Below are 26,724 nucleotides of genomic sequence, written 5' to 3'. Positions count from 1 at the left end.
ATTCAAAGGGAACAAGTCTAACAAATCGGTTATTTCTGTGAGAATAAAAACAGTCATCATGTAGTGCTGCAGTGTAAATAAGAATGAGAGGGAGAACTACAAAGAAAAAAAAATAAGAGAGAGAGAGGGGGGGGGGGAGAAGGAAAGAGATAGACAAAAAAGAATGCAGAAAAAACAACAACGACAAAAAGACTGAATTATAAGATTTCCACCCACTTTCCATTATCACATAAAGCAGGATTTGACAAACCTTTGTGCATATTTATAACATGCAAAGATGTCGGCATCATTCCCAGTGAAACAAAATTGGCGGGATTGTATTGATGGGGTATTAAACAGGGTAAAAACATAGCTTATGGTATCAATCTCACATCCTCCCACTCCCTCTTCACAATGCATATTGGGATTGAATTTCACTGAGACCCTTCATCAAAAAATTAACGAAACAACAACAACAAAAATCATAAAATAAGAGAATTCAGAAAAGAAAATTCAGAGAAAAAAAAACTGAAAAAAAGAAAAAAAGATACTGATCAAAGAAACATTATAATATAAAAAGACGGCGGCTTATTCTTTGAACTGAAAAATAAAGAGTGAAAAAGATTCTTCAACGGACGACCAACAGAATAAAATCACCTTCTTGATGTACTGATTGATTTCCCCGTATGATTTTAATTACAGATATAGAAAGATGTATTTTTAAGCCATTGAATCAGCCCAAATCGTACCCATCGGCATATATATAGACGTAGATCCTAAGTTCAGCATCAAGCCTTCTTATTTTTACACGAACTAAGTTCATCTCCTGATCAATGAAATTATTGTTTCTTAAGATTTCATAAATTATGTTGTTTTGATTCAATCTGCATGTGTCCTCCGGTAAAGATACAAAAATGGTAAAAGTATACTCCTTTGGGCTTTTCAAATAATTACCGTTTGTATTTGTTTAATATGAGATATAAAGACTTCCCAAGATCCAGCGATCATGCGTTTTATCCCCGTCTGTTCGAACCCGACCACGTGAAATACTGACGAACGTGCCATGAACCTTTTGGAGGTGTAATACTAGCACGCATTAAAGTAGGCCACCACCTTTTGATATTGATGTCCTGAAAACAGGAGCACTGTACCACAGGGGTTCTGTCTGTTTGGGGCTAACACGCGCGCGCGCACACACACACACATACACACACACACACACACACACACACACACACACACACACACACAAATCAACTGTATACTTGAAACGTTTTGCAAATCAAATGTGAAGATCGACTACTGAATCGTGTATAAAGAGATTAAGTACAAATATAACGGCTGAACCCTTGGTTGGGGTTTTGTCCATAATTCTGCAAAAAAGAAAAAAGAAAAAAGAAATGGATGAAATAATGTCATAACTGACAGCTTCCTAGGATTGCACGCTGTCATGCCAAGGAGATTAATCTCCTCCCACAACCCTCTTCTTTTTCATTCTCTCTCTCTGCCCCCCCCCCCCCTCCTTACCCACTTTTTCATTTTATGGTCTATCTTTTGTAAAAAGCGTCAAAAACCACTGAACAAAACAAGATTTGTCTTTTGGCACATACCTCCTACTTTTCAATCTCCATTCTGGAACATGTCGAATTTTTCAATCCCCTAACATCCAGCCACAGATTACTTGGATCTACCATGGGCTTAGCTTTCTAATGGGACTCGTATCTGAGGATAAAACCGCACGCAGACAACATAGGCCTAAGCCCTCATAGAACACTTACAGTGGTTATGTGGGTTGACTGGAAATTTCAAAGGGGAGCCTTATTTCAGATGATTCAAACATAATAGTGACGACAATATTGACCAACTTTTTGAAAGAGGCGATAGACAATGCTTACGTACGCCCTAGTCACTAGTTTACTCATTCATACCTAAAAAAACATACCTACCATAATGATAACCAATTCATTCACTTTCATACAAAGTCTTTATAGTTCTAGTAAAACAACATTTCAGTTGAATTGTTCCTAAACCATATGACAAAAAAAAAACAACAACAACAACAACCCAAAACACCTGTAGTCTTTCATTATGGTGGTTCAAAAATATGGAACAGTTAATACGAAGCGATGTCAAACAAAGTGCCTTCACTTTTAGTTTGGCTGCATTCAGATATCGGATAGATTGCTTGAACATTATGTGATTTCCCGTTTGGTTTTGTATATTATGCAAAATCTGTTGTATCTTGTTACTGGTGTTTACCTTGGCTCGTTTACTAATTCACTTAAGAACAGCCTTTGGCCGAAAGGAAAGATTGTGCCGAAATAAAGTAAACTGAAACTCAAATTCAAATTCAAACTTTCCCTAAATCTCTCCCTCCCACCCTGTCTTGTATGTTCTGTGAAAGCGTCTCAAATCATTGAACAAAACAAGACTTGTTTTGGAGACTCACTTCCTGCGTTGCAATCTGCTTTCTGGATTACTATGTTGTCTTGTTCTATCCCGTACATCAGCCACAGATTACGGACATAATCACGGGCTTAGATTTGTAATGAAACTATTATCCCTGGATAAGAGCAGACACTGAAAATTATTCATTACTATACCGTGATGGCCATGGCGAATGAATATCCCATTACCTGCTTGGGATAAAAGTTTCCCAGGGTAACGTGGCAAGAGTTCATTCTGTAGTCTTTAACCTGCACAAAATAGATCTATCACAGATATCCCACCACTTTGGATTATAATAACAGTCAAAAAGAAAAATGAAGCAAGTTTAAGAATGAAATTTCGACAACCGAGACAGATCCATGTTCTATATTTCAGTAATCCCTGGTTATATCATAAAAGTATGGTAGCAAAAGATTAAGATAACTAGGATTAGTGAAGAAGGAGAGGGAGAGAGAGAGAGAAGAAAAATAAGAGAGAAACATACAGTAAGAGACTGAGAGATAGAGAGAGTATATAGGAAGGTGCATATGTTGTCTGCTTCATGCCGTGTTTTCAATCATACTGCTTATGCTTTTTTTCTAAATCAATTACCAGCTCCTATCAGCCGGTGTATGCTTGGATTAACATAGTGATGACGAGGTCCATGCTCACAAATCGTCTGTCCACTAGGATGCAAACCTTTAAACAATAGATATCTTACTTAACTTTGACATTCTACCTAATTACATAATTACTACTATTAACCTCCTGATGATCCTTTTTGCCTTCTGGGTTTTTTTTTTTTCATAGCCTCTCCAGCCTCATGCATGTTTTAACTTTGGCCAGGTCTGGGGCACCCTCACTCAACTCAGAAATGAAAATGATATGGGGTTCGTAAGATACCAGTGGATCAATCTACTTGTCCCCCATCTGATAAGATAAACGTCCATGGAGTGACCTTTAAGACTCGCGTCCGGTCCATTCATCCTTCCTTTGGTCTCATTACACCCGTTTCCATCAAAACTGTGACGTAGTGTACCCTTAAAAAGAAAAAAAAAAGAGATAAAAAATATTCGAGAAGGATGTGAGACCTTTAGTTAGCGCGTAGGCATATGCTATTGTTGATGATCAGATAAATTGGATATTAGAGTTTGGACCTTGACAATTACATACTCAGGATGAAAAACATCACGGTGTTTTTCTAAGCACACCTTTTTTTCTCTTTCTCTCTCTTCAATTTTCATGTAATGTGAGTTAATGAACATGCAATATTGAACGCTTACAGGGACTAATACTTGCAATCAGTTTCCTATTTATCATACAAGTGAGTGCTGCAATTGATGTTGGACATAAAGACCGTGGTGACATTGCAGCATGGAACCCAAGCAAACAAACGGACGATTGAAAGTAGCTTTTGATTTGTGTTTGCGTTTGTGTTTGTGTGTCTGTGTTTATGTGCATTGGTGCGCTTCTTGTAGAATCTATTTGACAACCAGTAGTCTTAAACCATCACTTCGTTAAAAACAAAAACAGCAGCAGCCTCAGAAGCAACAACAACAACAAAACTCATCTGCTGATTGTTTGTTGCTTTCCAAATAGAAAGTAAACCCAAAATTTGAAAGTGAAATGAATGGCTTGTTTGAATAAAGTGTATGGGTTGTTTTGTTTTTTTTTTTTTTGTGTGTGTGTGTGTGTTTTTTACACTACTATTTATCTGGTTACGTTATCTGCCCTGGTGGCGCGTCACTCTATTCTGTATCAGAACTGAGTGGTATTACACCTCCATTTTGGATGCATTTAAAAACTGCAAATGCTTCTTGTCTTTGTGGTGGTAACGTTAGAGGAGATCTTCGGGTGATTTTCCGATTTTTTATTTTTTTTTTTGCATTTGAATATCTATAGATTTGTTATACTGGATACAGCTTGTCAGAATTTGTAGTAATTGAGATAAGGGATATAAGACTGTTTTAAAAATTCATAACAAAGCACAATGAACAAGGATGATGACATAGCGGCTTCACATAAGAATGCATGATGAGGTTGTTCAAGGAAGCAGAACAAAAGAAGAAAGCATGCATAAATTCTACTCAGGTGAACTAGTTATCCTTGTTCTGTGTGTTACGCTGCCTTTGTGTGTGTGTGTGTGTGTGTGTGTGTGTGTGTTTTCTTCAGAGTATTGGTTTATCTCCTGAAGGACCACGATGAATTCTACAAATCTGTGCATATTGGCACTACCAATTTTTGTACTTTGTGGTTTGAAATGATATAATTTTTCTGGAATGTCCCTTTAAAGTTCTAATTACTGACAACGAGAAAAAGATAACAGTTCTTCCTCAGGTTTTTTGAAAGAGGAAAAATTGACGTGTTTCAAGCGAAAAAGAACACACCAAAATTAAATGGTCGGGGAAAACTGTGGGAGCTAGACAACACATCGTATTCCTATTTTTACCTCGGCTCACATGAAGAAAAGTATTGTCGTAAACTGACAGCACTTGTACAGCAAATTTTGCTGAAATCATACCGATATTGCGCGCGTGTGAATCACATCTTATTAGAATCATGCGCGTACGTCTTCAGTGATTGCGCTCGAAGGGCGATTGTCGCATTAATATGACTAATTTCACATCAGAGCGAACACCGGTAATGGAAATTGGCGCTTGGAGTGGCGGGACCCGCCAACCAATTTCACGATACGAGAAGTACGACGAGGGTTTGCCCGTAGTCTGGATTTCTCGTCATCCTTAAGTTCGCTTCTGTCTTACCGCTGCGACTTCCAAGAAACAAGTGTCACTGACAAGCAATGTCTGAGATGTGTAGAATGCCGATTCAAGTAGCATGCCAAGGTTACAGTTATCCGTCGAGAGTATTATGAATTTTAAAAGGGGAAATTATTGCTGAAAATATTACTGAATGGTTGTAGGTTATTCGGGTCTGCAGGGCAAGACTAGCGTAACTGGTACGGGACGAGATTCAACAAAGCTTCAATTACGGGCCGCGCTGGAGTAATGTAATAAATTGATGCGATATTTTGACAAGCCCGTATAAAAATGTCGGGCCTGGTTAGAATCACGCTGGGAAAACGCCGAAAATTTACTGTTCTATTGACACAACGTATGGCAGCCCAGTCCTTTCGTTTGAATGGCAAACGAGGCCGTAATCATAAAACGCAGCTTTTAAGCAATGAGTTTATGGAGAAATATTACCATCTTCTGAAGTGCGAGGCAACTTGCAGATTTTGCGTTAATGTGTGTGAATTTCCAGTCGGCGGGTTCAACGTGCAGGCAACAAGAAACGAGGTTTGGGACCGACTCTCGTGTTTAGAGTGGGCAGAGAGAGAGAGAGAGGGAAAAAAATAGCAACGATTTGCGCGAATCATCAGCTCTCCATAATCAGATGGAAAGAGACATCTTCCGGGACAATCTGGACGGATCACCAGTGGTGATAGATCACCATTTCGATTTAATTTCCTCCGTGGAGGGCAAGTGGGGAAATCTGCGCCCGTTACTTGCAATCTAACGAAGATAATCGGCGGGACGGTTCCTGTGTTTCACAAACAACATGTGGTGGCGCCTTTTTCCGTTGCTCAGAACTAAAGAGAACCGCGCAAATCAATCAATAAGTGAACGACCCGACCATGTTCTGAGGATCGTTTGGCACGCAGCAGTCACGTCACTTTGGCAGAAATACTTCGGAAAATCGGCACCTAATGTGCGATTTACTGGGATTCCAGCAGAGTCGAATTGGCTGGCGACAGCGCTCCCACTTACTCCAATTTATGTCATCAATAATCCCACAGCGCTTCTTTATTAGGACAGGGCCAACCCCCTGATTCGAGTTTCCCCAATTTCGGTGACGATGGCTGCTACTCCAGCATGACAGAACATAATTACAGCTATCTCGTTACACAATGAGCTTCGAGAAAAGAGGAAGTAGAAGAGGGAAATGATAAAGAAAGCCAGATGGCTGCGCAGTGGCATCCCGATTGTACTCCAAAGTCTCATCACAATTTGGTTTTTACCCCCCGTCAGTTTTAGATGACGTGAGGTAACCTCAACACAATAGCCTGCCCCCCGTAGGATTTCTCCGCACGCTCAGTGGGGGAAGCTTGGGGACGTAGACTTATTATCAATTCTGCATCCTGCAACCTCTCGCTAGAGTAAGATTTGAAGGATGCCAGTGTTAGGACATGTAGAAATGAAATGAAATGCAGAAGCAATAAATGCAGCGAAATGATTGTAAACGTTAGCGCGTGATAGTCCATTCTGAAATTGTCAATTTCGGTCTTAAATGATTGACAGCGCCAGGGAGAAACACTCCACTATCGCCAAGCAGCAGATGTTCCGATTTCTTCCCGTGGCGGGGGTCGCTGCAAATCCGGTTCGTGTGTCTTCGGTTCAGAGGAGAGGTCGTACCAACAAGAGTTGCACATGACTAGACCTTAGCTTCGGAAATACCGGGAAACGCGACCAAACATGCAGGAAATGTCATTAGATCCATGACATGTGCATGGGTTTGACAGCTGTGCAAGCAATGCCGTAAACTCTTTTTTTCTTTGCTCGGACGTCGCTCTCTCCCGTTTGAACCAATGGATCAATATCACTTCATCTAGCGCAGTTGCAGTAACAATCAATGCGAGACGGAACACACTCATGCACATAGGACGGATTGTAATTCACTTTAAAAGTGTCAAAGTTTCAATCAATCACTTTGCAATTAATATTGCATAATAACAACAGCCAGCATTCCATCACGCTGTAATGAATAGATGCCATTCCATTTAAAAGGGGGATACATAATCGAAAACACAAGGCAAAACAAAACTAAAACTCAACCAGTGCAAAATAACAGGTCCTCTCCGTTCTACAGACAGTTATTAGGAGCATGACCAGTGATAATCTTTCTGGTCTTTTAATCGATTTGGGAACAGGATAACATTTTAATCAGTAAATTGACACTTCTGAGTTTCACAGTATACAATTATCTTACACTGGGGAAAGTTTTGATTTAATTGGTTGAATTGACTGAATTTGTATAAAAATGGTTATAAAAGAGAATCTTCTTAAAATCGACGTAAATTCTAAGTTCGGTCTCAGGAGAATAATCAAATTTCTCAACCTAAGGAAATTAGATACAAACAACAAAGTATTCAACTGAAAGGAAACTTCGTAATCTACATAACAAATTACAAACAAAGAATATTAGAACCCGACAGTAACAAGATCCATCACAAAACCACAGAAATAAGATTAGGTATGTTAAGACGAACACCATATTGTACCATCCTTTTGATAGCTCTCTTCCCATTTCTATTTCTTTTGCAGATTTCGCTTTGGAATCCTAATAATTATGCTTACGCGGGACGTTCAAGTCATAAATGTTCATATTTAAATTAACTCATATGTGTGTGTGTGTGCGTGTGTGTGTGTGTGTGAGTGCGTGCGTGTGCATTTAAAACAGACAAGAAGAAGCTGAAACTGTGAGATTGCAGTTTGTTTATTCGCCTGCAACGTGTTATTTCCCACTGTTTTCCGCCGCAACAACGCGTTGTCTTATTGCAAGGCAGAAACCTCACATTCGAGCAAGTCTACTCTTTCGTGAAAAGGAGCCATACAGTTGGTTGACCTCCGCCTACACCCACCCACCAACCCGTCCATCCCTATACCAGCACACACTCACATACTTACATACCCCTCACATGGCTGTAATTGTTATCGATCCTTAATGTAGCGAATGCTCACTGTCGACGGACGCCATATAGACGAACAAATTGATCCATCGACCACCGAAGATTATTGCACAGCTCGTCGGAGACCAGGATATTCTTGTGCATGATGTCTCTTGCTCGAATATGTGTTTAAAACACACACACACATGCACACACCGCAGACAAATTTCCAAGAAAGTTTGTGTATATAATGTGCACGTGTGTATAGTGACCTATGTGTGTTTTATGCAGCATACAGGAATCGGAAATGCCTGCTTTTTCGTATAAGTCCCTGCTATTTCAGCAGACAGTGGACAACACTGAACCACTAGAGAATAATCTTAGAGGCTTTGGTGTACGAGTACTAAGTGTTGAAGGAGATGTCGTCCGTTTATTTCAATTCCATGTGCTTACCCAAAAGAACATGTTTGTCCATCAATTGTGAAACACAACCTCCGTGACTGCTTAGATGTAACGGTACGAAAGCAAGTTCACAGTCCTCCAAAGTTCATTTAAGTAGAAAAGAAGGACGTTCTTATACTTTTATGAATCTCTACTGTGTTACAAAAGCGGCGTGTAACATTACGACACGGGTATAATCATTATTGTAAACATTAATCACAAGAATGAGTAAGAACCAATAAACACTAATAATGTTCAGACGGTGACCCTTACCTCGATGATAAGGTAACTTCGAAGATAAAAGCTCGTAGTAAAGAATGGGGCGCCAAGAGTCGCATGGTCTCTTTCGTCACGAAATTACAATTTTTGACAAAGTTGTGTTTTTTTTCCGTTGGCAAGTAACAGCATTAATTTCGTCAACGAGCTTGTAATTTCGTTGGCAAAATTGTTACTTCGTTACTAAAGTGACGTTGTCACTTGTCAGCGATTATTCATTTTTTCACGAAATTGTCATTTCGTGACGAACTGACCGATTTCGTGATAAAAGAGACCATGCGACACTTGGCGCCCCATACTTGATTACGAGCTTACTGTATCCTCGAATACCTTATCCTCTAAGGCTTACCGTCGAAAGATCACCGTCCTTGAAGGATCACCGTCTGAATGTAATTGTTATTTCTGTAATAGTTTATGAAGTGTTATAATACTATTATATAGTTTGTTTCTATGGTAAGCCTGTGTTGTAAGGAAATTTATAATCGATTATAGATATCTTTTGATAAAACGGGGCACAGATTACGTAACATTGAAAACAGACTCGGGGTTGTGATTGCAGGACACAATCCGCCCAAATTTGATGTTCCTTGCCCACTGAAATATGTGACAGAAAAGAAAAAGACCCCAGGAAAATTACTCACCACATTAGAGCCCCGTTTAGTAAGAATCACTATCTATTATGACACGTACTCTTACTCATTCGTTACTGTGCGTTAAATAAACGAGATGTAAAATGAAAGTATCTGTTATAAAGTGCTGCCAGGTTTTCTTTTACCATTGCATGCTGATATAAGACATTTTAGACGTTGTTGGAAGCATTCCAAAAATCAAAGTTTGTTCGGATTGCTTTTTTTTTTTTCGTTTTTCTAAGGGTTTTCACCACGCCTTTATACGTCAGAGTTGGTCAAAGGTGCAGAAATCATATAAGTCACATCAAATGCATAATAACACAATAACATAGCTGTCACACCTAATATTACGTCACCAACTCCCAAAGGGAGTAACTCGTCCAGTTTATATCCTTGTTGTAAAAGAAGAAATTAATATTGTGGCTCAAAATACTTGTCAAGGTCATCTAGAAAACAAGTACTTTTGGAGGGTTTTTGACACACCGTCACATTTCATAATGACGATTATGTGTTCACAATGCTCCCCCTCAAAGTAATGGAACACTTAATGCACTACACATTCAGATGCAAAGAAACACATATAACTTGACCAGTTTATTTGTTATCCTAGGTGGTACAGACGTACTTGTCCGTATATAGGGCACATTTAAGTGCAGAACTAATAAATATTCAAATCAATGACTCATTAGCGAAGTTGTTCTCATTGCAACTGATTGCTAACTTGCCCCTCATTGACGCAAGTAAACACCGATTATTGAGTCTTTTCAGCAGAAGCCGTTTGGCAATTAATGAAAACAAAATAGATAATGGTCTTGATAAAAAAAAAAAAACGTCGCGACTATTGAAACGCATGAACGATTTGACTTTTCGTAAATATTTACATTAAAAAGAATTCGGTTGTATGCCTGCGATGCTATCGCTTTTAAGGCGTACAATATATGTTTTTCATATTGTTTGGTGGTTTTTGTTACTGTTGTTGTTTCCACCTTTATTTTTTTTTAAACAATTCTCTGTAGACGCTTTAAAGACGACCCCATTCCCTACCATTACGTCACAAGATATGCGGAGGCTTAGAAATGAACGGTAACAGTGCATCGGCCACTCAGGTATATCATCAATTACAGGCTCCTTTGCGACGCGCGTGTACGCAAATGAATTACGACATGAAGAACATTGTAGTATTTCGTGGGCAGAGCTTTTTGAAGGGACCGCACTGGAATTTCCCTTCATTTGCGAAATGGTTGTGCCAACCACGTCTTAGTCAAATAATAAGTAATTTATCGACAATGATGATGCTGTTGTGGTCAATTTAGAATGTTAATGTACAAATATGTAGGCCCTAAATGAAGATTTGCAGATATACCCTTTTTTAAATAATATTCTAGTGCGAGAATGCAGAAGCAATTTCATTTCTGTTTAATCCTTTCATTTGTTTCATGGATATTTGCGAAATTGGCAGGATTCAATTATATTTATGAGAAGAGCGTAGGTATATACGCGAAGGTAAAGCTATGTATTCGACATCTTAAGCCAATGTCTTGGTTAACGCATTCACGCGTTTTCAAAATTCCTGTATCTTTTTCTTTTCCTGTGCAGCTATTAAGAAACCGGCAATACTGCCAGGAAACGTACCCCACAAATGCCGCTAAGTTCACTTTTATCACTCTCCTTCATCTTGCAAATTGCCAACGGCGTAAAAGTTTGCGTGTCAAGATTCGTATTCTTTCACATCGTATAGGATCTTTGCTTGCCTAAAAGGCAAAATACACACAACACACAAACAGCAAATGTCCCGTATCACAATGTATTAAAAACCATATAATCATGTAGGGAACACTTTTAACAATTGGTCACAATTCCACTTGGGGAAGACGAGAATTTATTTGCAAAGTATAAATTTACATTTTCTCTATGTCTTTCTCTCTTTTTTTTTTTCCTTCCCTTGAAGGGATTGGGAGGGAAAGAGGCAGTTGCATGTTTCTTCTCTTCTTTCGAAATGAACTGATGTCGGTCAAACATCAAGACACAAGGTCGTCATTTATCGTAGTTCTACCCCTTTGGGTTCCCTTCGCGAAACCTCGTTGTGCTTGGTAGTATCGACTTCCCCGGAGACTAGGAGATTAGCGATAAAATCAGGGGAATGCGCGAGAGAAAAAGAATCAACTTAGCAGGGGAAAGGTGAAACTCTGCTTGCAATCTCCTTTCACTTTCATCGCCCCCCCCCCCCCCCTTCCCGGAAAAAAAGACCAACAGCAACCAAAAAGCAGCTTCAGGATGAATAGCTTCTCATTACAAAGCTTTGGGGATAGAGATCGAAGAGAGAGATTCCCGAACAACTGAGGGACATCAAGAACAAAACGAGATGAAACATCATAGAAACAATCATAGTCTTGTTCATGCGACTTGCGATATCGTGAGTTTAGTTTGTAGTAGACCTACATAACGCTTTTTTTTTCTAAATACTGGGAAATGCTATCATTTGAGAATATGCAAGTATAAAATATAGAGACAGATAAAATCGGTAATACTTCTTTTTCATGCAGGTATTTGAATGAGGATAGAGAGCTGACACGCTGCCTTATAATAATGCTTAATCTGGAAGCTGCTGTGAATATAATATGAAATAATAGATCAGCCAAATGACATGATGATACAAGTACTTGACGTCTTAATGTTTTCAAAGTACTAGTGTGACTATCCGACTATTGCAGAAGGATTAGCTTAATTTACGAGCTATCATTAAATAAACTGGATAATGGAATTGGGGAAGTGATTTTAAAAGAATAGCTACGTGCGTATAGTGACAATCAAAATAGAACAGAGTTCGTACCATAGGACGGTCAATTAAATCAACAGACACCCTAGTTATAGTTTGTTAAGTCAAGGAGTTACTTAGACAAAAAGAGGACAAACTAAAGCCCAGAGTGAAATCACAATAGCAGGTAACAATGTGAACCGTTATCCAAGCTCATATAAGTATAACCGGTCCCTCCGCTATGATCCGGTGGATTTATATTGATTTCCATCATCCGAGCCCATTCGAACACGATCCAATCTCCGTTACCGCAGGGTATCGAGGTATCTCTCCCCCTTCGTCTTCCATAAGGTCATCGAGATCTTAACAACGACCCCTCCCCCTCTCTCTCTTCTCCTCCTCGTCGAGAAAGCTAGTCTCGCAGACGCACCGGCAGTGACAAGACGCCCGCGCTGTCTCACGTTCCCCGGGAAACGGAGGGCGAATTCTTCGGCGGGGTGCTGGCGGAATATATACATCTCAAGCTGGAAGTAATACCTTTGATAAAAGGCACCAGGTACCGACGGCGTGATTGTTGAAGAGGCATCCATTAGAAATAATCCATTGGATAAGACGATGGTGTTTGGTAAATGTCTTGTTTATGGCCACGCGTCGCTACCTCCGCGGCTGGGAGGATGTTGGAGAAATAGAGTAGTCCCTGTTTAGATGAAAGATACCACCATGGATAGGATGCGGCGGTGTCCTTTGTAAACAAAATGTATCATTAATTCGCCCTCCAGGATTTTCGATTTGGTTATTAATCTTTCCTCCTTCTTATTTTTTTCCTGAAGGGAAAGCGTCAATAACGTGGGAAGAGTGGCCTGAAATTAGAATTTAACTGAACGAGAGATATGGCTGTCGCCTTCACTACTGCCGGATGTTTGTTCTGCAAAAGTAACGACAGAAGATGGGTTTTCTAGTTACCAGAAGATATAAGAACGCGCTGTTGTAAAGTTGATGTCTACCGGCTTTATGTGTTACCGTCCACTTATATACATATTTTCTCTCTTTCTGTCCTTAGGCGGCACTGCCACTCCAAAAGGGAAAATCCATATTCGGAGAAGGTTATTACTTGTTAATTTGTTTCCATGTATGGGCTAACATAAGAATGAAGCACAATCTAAGAAAGATATGATAATGTGTCTACTTTCATAAATCAGACAGTGAACGCATGCTGAAGGGATATACAGAAACGTGCACTTTTCTTTGAGATAATTCAAGTGTAACGTAAGATTATAGAGTGTTTTTTAATCAATACTTTGCAAAGCATCAAGCACAGTTAAGGAAAAAAATAGTTGTAATGATGGCAATAATAATGATAAAAAATGATAGTCAGAGTAATTACAATAATGATGATACAAACAACCAGGTATACTGCTTTAACTCAGCTACTATTATGCTCTATACAGTGCGCTTCAAAAAAAAAAAAAAAAAGAAAGACAGAAAGAAAGAGAGATTCCAGCCTGTTTGATTTGCAAAATGTATTCGTACCGAGTACAGTTCAAAATCTACAAACAAAAACAACTTATTCAGATTGAGACATCATTTTTAGAAATGTCGATATTGCCAGAGAGATAGCGGGAGCAGAGACAGAAAAGTGCAGCAGAGATATTATGGTTCATAATGATATCACACCGTATAGCGAAAGCATCACTCAGAAGTGATTTTGCATCTACCTCTGATCGCTTAAATGTTTCATATCCTCCTATACGAAATTGAGAGGAACCCAGTGTTTAATGGAAGATATTATTAATGCAAAGGGGTAAACATGTACTATGGCTGATTCTCTCCTTTTTTTTATTTGCACCTTCTGTGCAACTGCCGGCAACCATGCAGGGGTATTCTGGTGGTAGTGATGGTTCCATTAAGCAGGAGATGAAAGGTTTGAATTATACTTGTTCTTTTTTCTGACATGTTTGTTAAAATGTAGATCGGCAGTTGCGATCTTACATAATATTCATTTGTACAGAAGGTGACAACTGAAAATATTTTTCTCGGGGAAAACTAGCTAAAGGACATTAAATCGCACTGTCCTGCACGACGTGAACAGAAAAGTATTGCTCATTTTGTCACGGGTTATATCTTTCAAACGGAGAGGATTTTTAATAATCTGTATAGCGTGATTATGTACAGTACGTATTCTGTTCGTTTAGATACAAAATAAACATGTTTATTGAAAGCAAAGGAAGGCAAATAAGTTCTTTGTGATCCAGTTCGGTAGTTCCCCCTTGTTATTTCACAGACCACCTATTGTATGAAAAGGAGGTTCAATAAATCATGCATCATGTTTCAATTGTTCACTAAGTGTTGTGTTTTAAAGACAGAAGAAAGAGAGAAGAAATGGGTCCCTATGCAACAAATAATTTGCCCAAGACAATACTGACATAAGTCAAATATGATAAATCGTAAAAGTATCAAACAAGAATATTAGATATACCATAATAATGAGGGAGCTCATAACGAGGAAGCTCATATTGGAAGTCTCCGCAGGGGAGTGCATACAAAATAACTTCACATAGGAGCTTATGCAAATATTGATAATTACAGTGATATTATTCAGTACCAAAAATAATATAGTTATGTCTCAGAAAAAGGGCTCATAATAAAAGACTATTATAAATACTAAAGAATACTATAAACACTATAATAAAAGAATACTGAATACCATGTTAAATAAGGCTAGAAGAGAATATTCTAGTGTCCAATTGCGCCGGTAGAAAGAAAGCTGTGAAACATTTTCGTCTTAAGCGTTACATAAATGTTCCATATCATTATTATCATTAATACGGCTGTGATCTCTGTCTATCTCCAAACACATTCCTTCTACCGTGATCTGCAGCTCAAGGCCCGACAGCTAGGTCTTTACAGTTCCATCAGTCGAGAAAGAAACGACACGCATATTTGCTGTACGAAAGAAAGGCAGTACTTCAATTCTTATATTTGATCGTCTTGATGCAGTTGTACTCCCTCTCCACTCGACACCCCCCCCCCCCGCCGCCCTTCGTTCTTGTTACCATGAAACAAATTACTCTGAGTGACACGACCGAAAGAAATAACCTTGGTGTTGCCAAGCGAAATTATTTCATGGTGATGTCCATTTGCAAGATTAAACGTTAAATGATATGTATCGACAGGTGGATGACCTCATTACTTCCCATCCTTGACTGCACCTCTTTTTCTTCCTACGAACAAACAGGTGGAATTATTTGACCTTTTCCTCCTCCTATTTCCCGAGGCGTTTTCGACATCGCGCCTATTTATGTGACCGGACATCCCATCCTCTCGCCGATTTGTATCCGTTTGTTGGTTTGTCTGTCTCCAAGAGGCTTCTGCTTCGCAATTATCAGGAAGGTCACATAGCTTCATATTTTCATTAAGAGTTGTATCTAGTAACGCAGCTGGCCCGTGAAGTGTGAAGTTGTATTAAGGGAGGACCGGAAAGAATATAATATTTTGTGCATCAGGTGGAGAAGACCATTTTTTTTTTTACATTGTAAGTCTACCAAAAAAAAAAAAAAAAATGGTGGTAATGAGTGACGCCGAAGCATATTTACAAATTACCAAATATTTTTGCAAACATTCACTGTTTTTGATTATACAGCCATTAGACGCGAAATAGAATTACGCAATAGACCGTTGCTGCAATGCGCTTAAATTCTATGCATGTTTTGTTTACAAAAAAAAAAAAATGGTTAAACAACCACAAAGCTTAAAAGATCCCTGCTCTACGTTGCATCAACTGATGAATACAAAGTGGGTCCCTGCATGCCTAAGAAACTATAATCGGAAGGAGCTAGTGAAGAAAATGTTTTGGAACCAGTCTGTGGGAAAAGACACATCATGAATTTTGATACAAGACAACAGGAAAGGTCTGCTCCTACAGCCAATGCATGTTAACTGTAACTGCTATTTCTCCATTTTTTTTTATTAAATGCTGATTTCAATTGTAGATGCAATATTTTTACTTGTCTTGTTTTGGCAATGAAGGACATTGCTAGCAGATAACGCTGGAAATAATATTAAGGAGCGCCATACAATGCACAAAAAGATAATGATTTTATGTACGTATGTTTTATATACAGATATATGTATATGTATGTACGCATGTGTGCATGTGTGTGCGTGTGTGTGTGTGTGTGTGTGGGGGGGGGGTGTATTCTTTTCTCTCCCACGCTAGAGGTATCTTATTCACTGTTGAGTTTTGTAAGTGATTGTCGAGAAATCAAATGTATCATTAAGTGTGTATTTTGAAAATTGATATGTTTTCCGCTTTTTGCTGAGCAAGCGCTCATTTGCAAAAACGTCATTGTGCAAGTTGTGGTTGGCGATGGTATGCTTGATCAGTAAACAGCGATGCAGCGAGGAGGGGGAGGCACAGTGAGATGAATTGGCCAATCAAACACTGTCCTCAAGCATTGTCCTTGCACTCGTGGTTCTACAGGTAACTTAATCCCGGTAAAATAACTGCTGATGTCCATTTGATGGTACGCCGCTCGAACAGGCGCCATTTGCTAGCGTACACTTGTGCAAATTTTACGGGTTCAAGCTGTTTGCAATTTCAATAGACGATCATACACACATATTCTTCTTCTTTTTTTCATTCTTTTTAAAGGCTCGTTTTCCCTTTTTGTTATCAAATGGTTCGCCGGAGCTCGGCTTCTTGAGCTACATCACATGTTCTCTTCTTATTTTTTTCTTGTGCAGCTTATAGGAGCTACAAGACAGATTGTCACTCAAAAGTCCTGTGAACTGTTATCGCACTGTGAAAGTCGGGTTTTCAATTCTTTGATTTTCAACGTTGAGTTGAGGAATGTTTTCCGTATTTCAAATCTTTGGGACTGGTTAAGAAAAAAGTCCGGCACTTGTTCACTGACTGTTTTTGTCGCTTACACATACTTCTCTATTCTGTAAAAAAACATTTAAGAGAGTTATTATCATCTTCTTCATTTTATTCTAAAATTGTGATTACGACGTACTGCATCGCCCTATTATTAATCCATATTTATGTTTCTTTTTGTTATTCCCAAAAGATTGTTGCCACATCAAAGTTATCCAAATCTCCTCTTTTTCATTCAAATGTCATATGATATCCAAAATCACATCACAACACATAGCACGACCAATATCACACATCATAAACTATATAGTTCTCATTAACCTATTGGCATCACCAATTTGTGCCTTGTACGCTCTCTGAGCGCAATGTATGTGTGTGTATGTCTCTGTGTGTGTGTGTGTGTGTGCTTGCAAATGCACACATGTGGGCCAATCCTTGTGGCGTGATATGATATAAATGATGGTAACATATTTGATATGTATGAATTACTCCTTGCCGCTACTTAATCGGTGCTCCTGCGTTAAAATTCGCCCGCAAGCATATTGATCGGAATATCAAAAACCTTTAGCTTTTGGGCAGAATTTAAGAATCACGAGGACATCGAAAATAGACTAGCTGGAAAGGTCAGTGAACTGATTTTAAGTCTTTGAGTTTAATCGATGCAGACAACCCATTATTGGCGGGGCCCCGGTTTATGAATGTGTAATGACAGTCCAGTCAAGACGAAGAGCTAGAGACTGCGGATCGATTTTACAATTGACTGGTGAATGAAAACAAATACGGCTGTTTCTCTATATTCTTTGTAACATTGAGTATTTCGCTATACCTGTTATGACAAGGGAGGCTGCAATCCACAGCCCATTATTTGCTGGTAGCAGTGCTACTCCTGAATTAGTTCATGTAACTATTGCTATATAGGTGTAAATGCAGAGTATAAAAACTTTCTCTGTATCTTTAATGTTAATGCTAATGTCTCTAACTTCTCATAAATTTTCTGACTAATCACAAAATGTATGAAGTGGCTGTATGAATGAATGAATGAATGAATGAATGAATGAATGAATGGATTAATTAATCAATTAATTAATCAATTGATTAATCAAGGGAGGAAGGAAGGAAGGACTTAAGTATATAAACACTTCCCCAGTTTTCAGACACGCTATTAACTCAGCTGTATGTGCACACACGCACACGTGTGTGTGTGTGTGTGTGTTTGTTTGTGTGTATAGTGACAGACAGGTGATTGATGTACATGAAAAATATTGCCATCAAGAATATGCACAATTATATACGTATTTCAAATTTCAGGGCAAAGGAGCCCGTTTTGGAAAGCGGTTCGTAAGACTCTGAAATGATTAGTGGGAAATCGCTTAAAGTCAACGTCTTTCTTCACGTCGGAAAACACTTCGGATGATTGGGTCCTCTCTTCTCACGTGGAATCTTGACAGAAACTACTCCACTTCAGGGGTTTTCACAACAACTCTTTCAAATATTGCGATTCTGTCAAATTGAGTTTGCGTTGTTCACTTGCTCTTTGTTGCCTATAAGACACGAAGGTACCTAGCTGGATTCACGAAGGACTGGTTTCCAGTAACTGCATGATTTGAATGTTATGTAGGCCTACTCATTCTGTTCTTTATGGACGCAATGATGTAATACGAGAACCACCAGACCACGCTGCAATATTTACCCATTGACTAGAAGGAATTGTTCATGTTTCATACACCTACTTATGAGGAGGGACACCGTTCCTTTAAAACAGTTTAGTGGAAGATGCGCTTGCTACCTTGTTACTTTGCATTTTTCCTTTTTTTTTTTCACAGAGCCAGAACGAAGGGTTCATTTTGCATGGATAGTGCACGGATAGTTTAAACAGTTTCGTGTGCCTCAAAATGTCAATTTCCTCTGGTGTAGAAGCGTTTTGATTTACGGAGTGAGTTTCATGGAATCCACTTGTCAAAGAATATATGTTAAGTAGTTATTTATTTTGCAATTATGAATTTCATCCACTTTGATTTTGTTCATGGGTGGAAAAAAATGGTGGCAAAGCCGTGTTGGTATGAAAAGTGGTATTTGGCGAAAATGAAAGGTTAAAAGTACAATGTTTGACCACAGCCATACACAGTGATGTCGGTATGCCTGTGTTTATGAATGTCTACTGAGTTGGTGATTTTGACGACATTACATCATTACTTTTACAGGGGAATTCCAGACAATTGTCATAATCATGTAATTCATAAATCTATAGTGCCATGTATAGTGGACTTGTGGAAGCTATGTCATCATCCTTGCTCACTGTGATTTGTCATGCATTTTGCAATTATTCTGATTACTTTCCCCAATCACCATAATTTCTTTAACTCTGCACCCCAGTATAACCAACTTACAGATGTTCAAATGCAAAATTCTGAAAGTCATCTGGAGTTCACCTTTAACGACCCTCACTTTAGTTGTTGTTTTCTCTTAAAGTTGGAAAGTTATGCTCTCATTGTTTCATTCTGTCGCCAAAATGAAATTCCTTGTCCCGTGAGACCGATCAAAATTCGGTTAACTACACCCAAAACAAGTGACGAATGACCTCAAAACACTTGAATTTAAACGGGGAACAAATAATGTGTCCGCAGCTTGTCAGGAGCCGAACCCTTTCAGCAAAATAGGTCAACAGAATTATGATCTTCCCGTCGAGTTCATGTAGGCTAATATATCCATGATGAATACTTTATCATTATTGTGTTATACAATGTCTAAACCTGTTTACGTTAATACATATAAACCTATATGACCTTATATTCAATTTAATACATGTATACATAAATTATGTGTATATAAAAATATACATGATTGCGGGAGAAATTGACAGAGTAAAGAATGAGAAATTAAAGAAAAGAAAGGAGGCTGAACTAACAGAAAGCTGATGTATTCTTATTTGTTACACGTAGAAACCACGGAGACAGTCACCTTGTTTCTTTCTGCCTTTGTTGTTTTACTTCTGCAAACCGTCTATGCGTGTGATAATATCATTTTGTGTAAAAAAAAAAAATGATATGCCATTCAAGCCATTTTCCACTATGCATTTAAATATCTTTCAGACACAGCAGAAATCGAAGGAAGCTGACGCAATTAGTACGAGATAGTGAATTGGATCTTTCACACATCCTAAGAGCCCTTCAAACAGGTGAGGTCATCCAGTTCGACCAATCAGAGTGAAATCCTCTTCGCATGTGAAGCGCCACCTGGGGGGCGCGGAACAAAAATAGCTTCATGATCATATAAACACCATTGGCATTATGAGCTGCAGAATGCAATGTTCAAAACGCATGTGTTAAGAAAATAAAAAGGGATTGGACATTAAGCCGAGAAATACAAAGTATTATAAAAACCTAACAGACCGTAAGGCAAAGAAGGGCCCTTTGAATTGAATTTGTTTTATAGATCATTTCTGCTGTTCCAGATTTTGTGATTTCGTTAATCAAATTCTCTCAAATTGATCAGATTATTTTTTTTTTCAGAATGCACATTTTGTGTACAAATAGCATGTTTTGCACAGATATAATTAACGCAAGCAAAAAATTCAAATTTTGTACTAATCAATAGTATTAATTTGTAGTAATTAATGGTATCGCTTTATATTTTTACGTGAAAATGAATGATATACGGGCTGTAAAGAGAATGAATGTCAACTTACATCACCGGATAGAAAGTTGTGCAGTTTGCGATAATTGCATCAGATGGATGTAATTTTCAAAACACATACAGGACATAGGATCGAGCCAGATTCCTAACTCAGATTCCTTGCTTTAAGAGTTAATACAAGCGAACAAAGTGATGCATTATTCACAACGTTTTCCGATCTACACCCGTGATATGATACGTGCCTGAGGGTCACAAGCAGAAAAAAAAAAATTGACACTTTTCGTTTCTAAGATTACTACAGAATGGACTGCTGTCCTATCCATCTTGGTAGCTACTTCATCGAATTGCTTGTACTGAAAAAAAAATGTGTCTGTGTGTAAATAAAATGAAGTCAATGAAAGCGTAAGTAACAAAATGACGTTATTCATGAAGCCACTGGCAACGACAGAATGCATCAATAAACGTAGTGACCACTCGCTAGCACAGGAGAGTTTGATTCCAGATCTTCTTTGACTACAGTGTTGTTGTTTGTTTGTTTGTTTGTTTTTCATTCTAACGAAAAAGCTCTACAGATGTTTCTGCTAATATCTTAATGCCAGGAAAATAGCTGTATCAGCATCCTTTCACTTCGGCCGTACCTAGAGATAAAAACTTACGGAAAGAAAAAAAAAAAGCACATGAAAAACACGAATCTGGCAGTAAATGCCAGTTAAAAAAGTCATGCTTTAATAAGACGTTTAAGCATTGTCGTAGACTCTACACAACCAGTTGCCTTTACCAGTAAACATCTCCCCGTATCTCATGCATACATTCCGTAATGGTTATGAAAGGTGTTAAGAGGTATTCCCCTCTTCGCATCAGATCGTCAAGGGCGTGACCTTGTCGGCTATTTCTTCTTTTATTTTCGTAAAATTTCACAATACATAATTATTGAGATTGTATTTCGTAACCTCGTAAAACGATTCGATGAAATGTAGTATGAATCATAGAACGTGTGCTTCAATCACCTGGTATAAACTTGATCGTTTCGATGAGAAATGTGATTCACGGGTTCTTCTGTTACTTGTTGAATAGTCAGAAATCTCCATGTCACCGCTACTAAACATCCCACACAACTATATGAAGAAAAAAAAAAACTCAAGTTCTCAACTTGTAAAGGAGTTGAACAAAACTAAGGATGATGAATTGAGTCTTATGTCTCATCCTCCAGGGAACTCTATTTTGTAAGATATAGGTAGGAGAAGGTTTAACAAAAGTGTGTAATTTGTTTGCTTGCTTGCTTGTTTGTTTTTGTGGGAACAAGACGGCAACTGTGTAACAGAAGCCGTCGAACAAGAATGAACATTATTCCTATTTACGCCATGTTTGCTGGGCAGAAATGATAGGCCAACTTATAGCCCATTTCTCCCTCAATGTATAATGTCATGATGTTTGGTGAAAAATTACGACGAATTAGTGACAGAAGCTGATGTGATGCTGATGTGTCTCATTATCCTGTCAACTCCTCACAACTATCAAAATCACCGTACTGACATTTTGTGCCCGATTACCACATTACCCTTATAAAGTCGCCGACATGAAAAAAAAAACAACAACAACAACAACAACAAACCAACAACAACAAGGAAGCGGCAAAAGACTGTATGGGTTCCACTGAAAAACAAGACCCTTAACCCTGCCAAATTCCAATGCATGAGAATTCCTATCCAATTACAATGTAAAGGAATGTTTTGACACGTGAACATTTCTGTTTAACGAAGATGGTTAGTATGGCATCTTGAAATAAGCTCTTGTATTTAAAATGCCCAACCCTCTACGCTTGACCTGCAGTTTTGGCAAAACCGGATTTATTTCGTTGACGGTTTTCTCGCTCTCCCTCCTTTAGCTAATAAAGTGGGGGCAAATACATTGCTTGGGGAATTTGTTTTTGGTAAATTCAGTCAAACCGAAGTCAGAATATCGCTACCAGATGTCTTTATGAGGCTATTGTGGTGACGGGTCACACTTACGTTTCATGCTGTTACCATTGTATCACATTATATTTTTGTTTTGTTTTTATCTTCAACAGGTAACGAACTACCTTGGAAAACAGGATATTTGCCGTACTAGCGCTCTCTTCGTCTTTTTTCTTCAGTTTTTTTTTTTTTTTTGTTTCGTTGCCCCCAACCGTCCACTCCCCAAATTATGAAGTTTTCTTGCATTATCTGGATTGTTGTTAGATTGTTCCAAAGTCACCAAAAAAGTGACCTCCATTTTCACAGTCATACCTGGTTAACACATTCGAGATCGCGTCGAATCGATAGTTCATCAATCTATATACCAATCTGAAATAAAGGAGAGATGATTTCGGGAATTAAAATTGAAAATGAAATATTGTCGGTGTATTTGTGCATTGTCTACATTAAAACTGGATTGGCACGGGGAAAAATCTAATCACCTGAATACGAATGATAAATTTTCATTGACGTCATATTGTTCGCAAAAGGACGAAAAGTCATATTACAATATGATAGTAATCTGTGCTCTTTTCATTTACTACCACCACGGAAACCCTAATTTGACGGTCATGATCATTCATGTCAATCTATTCTTGTTTGTCGGTATAGTTATACTTTGTTTCCCCTTTTCGGTATTTTTCATTTCTTGTTTGCGGGAACATGTGTTACGGTTGAATTGTATCTTACACTTAACCAGGTGCTCTCTAAAGTTATATATTTCTGTGATGAGGAATAACAATGAAGATTTTAAAAAAAGAAGAGGAAAAGTGTGATGTTTCATGTTTAATACATTATAATAATCTCAATTGATTGCATTGTGTTGTTGATGTAATTGTATCGCTGGAATTACGGATTCTGTAGCGCGCAGGTCAATTCTGCATCACGTCTGTTATCACGTCTTGTATATTTTATCGTAAGAGTGACCTGTTGTATACAGCTCGGCCTTAAGACTTCTGAGTGAAAAGTATGCATTTTGTCTCCTCGCTCAAGTTGATACCCTCACCACACGGTTACACAGCGTGCATATTATACAAGGTCTTGTCTCACCAATGGTCCAACTAATGTTATTAAGCAAAGAGCAAGTTAATTGCATGCACGAATCATTGGTTTCATCGCTTATGTGTTCACTTGCAACAGTTGCAAGGTGTATTGTGGTCACATTGCCGCAATTCTTCTGAAGTTGCACGTGGGTTGTAGTTGTTGTTTTTTTTTTTAGACTTATCGTCATATAAAGGATGGAAAGAGAGAGAAAAAAAAAAAAAGATATTGCGTGGTGAATAAGTCATAATGCTGTGTCCGCTCAGTAAAATCCTCATTCTCGGTAAACATCCTTGTAATTTTTATGGGGACTTATCTCTTCGTCTTCGATAAAGAAAGCTTACAATGATCTTGTAGGAATCCGTTACAGTACGACGTGATTTTCTTTTCTTCTTCTTTTTTTTTTTTTGTGATGGCCCCATGTCAGGTGAATCAACAATAAATCAGTTCAGCCCACTGGTAATTCTAAAACCGTAAATGTTTTCACGTAGGATACAGAATTAAATTCCTTGTCGTTACTTTCGAGTCAAAGTGGATTTTCCTAGTTGTAATGTTAAAAATAAAGTGTGACTGAAATATGACTAGTCGAAAGCAAATTGTTGTTTTTCCCTATTTTTCTGGAATATCTCTAGTACTATAGATAGGTCTATTGTCTCGCAGATTGTAAGTGGAGTTTTCGTTGTACTTGCAGTGGTTCCTCCATCCCGGCCGGGTCCTGTCAATGTTGACATTATAAAAAAAAAAAAAATAAAGATAAAAAAATGAACACTGCCATCAACGCTGTAATCGCTCGAGGATTTCCATATCAGTTTTTAATGCTATCTGGATTATGAAAGGGATGATTCTGTTATTACTCAAATAATTGAGTCTCATACTATCAGTTTTGGTTAAGCTGCATTGACATGTACGAAAAACATCACCTACGATATGAAGACAAGAAGATATCGTCTGTGTACACTTTCTTCTTTCCTTGTTGATTTCTTTTTTATCGTCTTATCCTGCAAGTAAGGCTATAAAAGTGATGTAGCAGACTGTCCTAGGAATAGAACAAAGTTACCGTTCGTTATTCCGAAGGTTCGTGTCATTCCCAACGTGCATTGTTCCGAAAATGAAATAAAGTTTGTTATTCCGGAGGTTCGTGCGTATAATACGCACTTTTTGTTTTCATTGTCGGACTAAGGAACCTTATTTCATTATTGAATAATATCGAACCTTCGGAATATCGAAACTTTGAAATTACAAAATAATGATTAACGATTCCTATCTCGTTTTCGAACCAGTGCATATCTAGGATTACGAAATTTGTGTACTTTGGAATGACAAACGTTGGGAATAATGAACATCATCATAGAAAAAGATATCGGAATGAATTAGGGATGAAATCAATCTAATCAGCTAATAGCTGGTGGTCATCACTAACAGTTGACTAAGTAATTGGAGTCATTTTGAAAAGAGACCCTACTGAGGCCAACGTATTTCGGTACAAAGATTTGGTTTTGTTTTTGTTTTTGTTTTTGGTTTTTTTTTTGGGATACGCAGAAAGATACAAATCTGTTTTGCACAAGGCACACCGTATTCATGGTCATTTTACTGCGAGTCATTTAGAGAAGTTTCCCCATCGTAAAGAGAGTTGTGTAAAATGTATTCTTGGGATCGGTATTTAGTTTCAAGACCGTGCATTTGGGGCTAATCTCGGTGGACTCAGAATTCAATCTACTGGCTTTTTGTAAAAATCGGATGAATATCAGACTTACAAAGGGCAGACAAGTAATCTACCGAATGGTGATGGGTTTGTGCAGTCTAGAGAGGCAACGGTCATTATCATTACACTTCATTTGGAGGATATTCATGCCGTTTCTGTTCTCCACCGAAAATGCTGGATAAAATCTTTTGCTGAATTCGATTGACATATTTGTCCCGTCCAAACACGTATATTATACCCAAATCAAATGATGGCTATTTCTATTGTGTTTCTTCGATGGCTACCGACAAATGTGTCTCTTTTATTTTCTTATGTATTCCTCTCCTCTAAAGGCAGAGGCAAATGTTCCATTTATGCATTCATTTCTGGTCATTTCGTTCTGTCGTCCTAGCAGAGGAACATTGTAAACGACACCGGATATTGATGTTACAACATTGCACATAAACCTGGTAGTAAACGAAATTAGCCTATGTTCACCTTTGACCTGTGTATACATTACTAACAGACGACAAACTGCTCATATCATATTTTTCTTCTGTTTGTTATATCACAGCGCTTTCGCTATCGACATGAAGACATTGTAATGTAACATAGATTTCTTCAGCATTTTGAAAAATAAATCACAACTGAAAAAAAAAAACCCGGCAACAACCTCTGTCTTTTTAATCTTGGTTGCGGTTTACTATACGTTTAAACGGCAGGGTGTAGCAGGAACATTATTATCATGTGTGTGTGTGTGTGTGTGTGTGTGTGTGTGTGTGTGTGTGTGTGCGTGCGTGTGTGCGTGTGTATGTGTGTGTGTGTGTGTGTGTGTGTGTATCTGCATCTTCACATATGAATTTTTTTTTTTTATAGAGAGAGAAAGAGAGATATATTATGTATAATACAATATGTACATAAGACAAGATACAACATTTTTTATCTGTGTTCAGACATTGAACACGTGTTCATCACGATCATGACAAAGGTTGAATAGACAATCGTGTCCCTTCGGCTCCTAGTTAGTGATGCCGTAAGAACGTTATTGAACGTTGAATTCTTTCAAAGGAGAAGCAAGTAGCAAGACCAGAAGACAATTACCAGGAAATAACGTACTAGTATATCAAAGATGATTATCAATACTTACGGTGTACACTGGAATGCTATCGGCACGTATGTTCCTCACGGCATTATATCAAAGACAAAGGATATAACCAGAGTGACAATGATTTGCAAACGTAAAAACGATCATACGCACGCACACACACACACACACACACACACACACACACACACACACACACACACACACACTTAACAAGATCAA

General features: G+C 38.3%; 1 protein-coding gene across 1 annotated transcript in view; it reads left to right on the top strand.

Moving 5' to 3' along the window:
• The window catches only part of LOC140245110 (uncharacterized), a 53,113-nt gene extending 27,070 nt beyond the window's left edge, over nucleotides 1-26,043 (top strand). The window contains exons 3-4 of the mRNA XM_072324707.1: nucleotides 20,138-20,223; nucleotides 22,750-26,043. Coding sequence (XP_072180808.1) covers nucleotides 20,138-20,223; nucleotides 22,750-22,790 — 127 coding nt within the window. The 3' untranslated portion in view covers nucleotides 22,791-26,043. The remainder of the gene's footprint in view (nucleotides 1-20,137; nucleotides 20,224-22,749) is intronic.
• Nucleotides 26,044-26,724: the final 681 nt, after the last annotated feature.

The sequence above is a fragment of the Diadema setosum genome, chromosome 22 (genome assembly GCF_964275005.1).
Source record: "Diadema setosum chromosome 22, eeDiaSeto1, whole genome shotgun sequence".
In the NCBI taxonomy this organism is placed as follows: Eukaryota; Metazoa; Echinodermata; class Echinoidea; order Diadematoida; family Diadematidae; genus Diadema; species Diadema setosum.
Note: the sequence above shows the minus strand (reverse complement) of the source record. Positions and strands in the feature narration are given on the sequence as shown.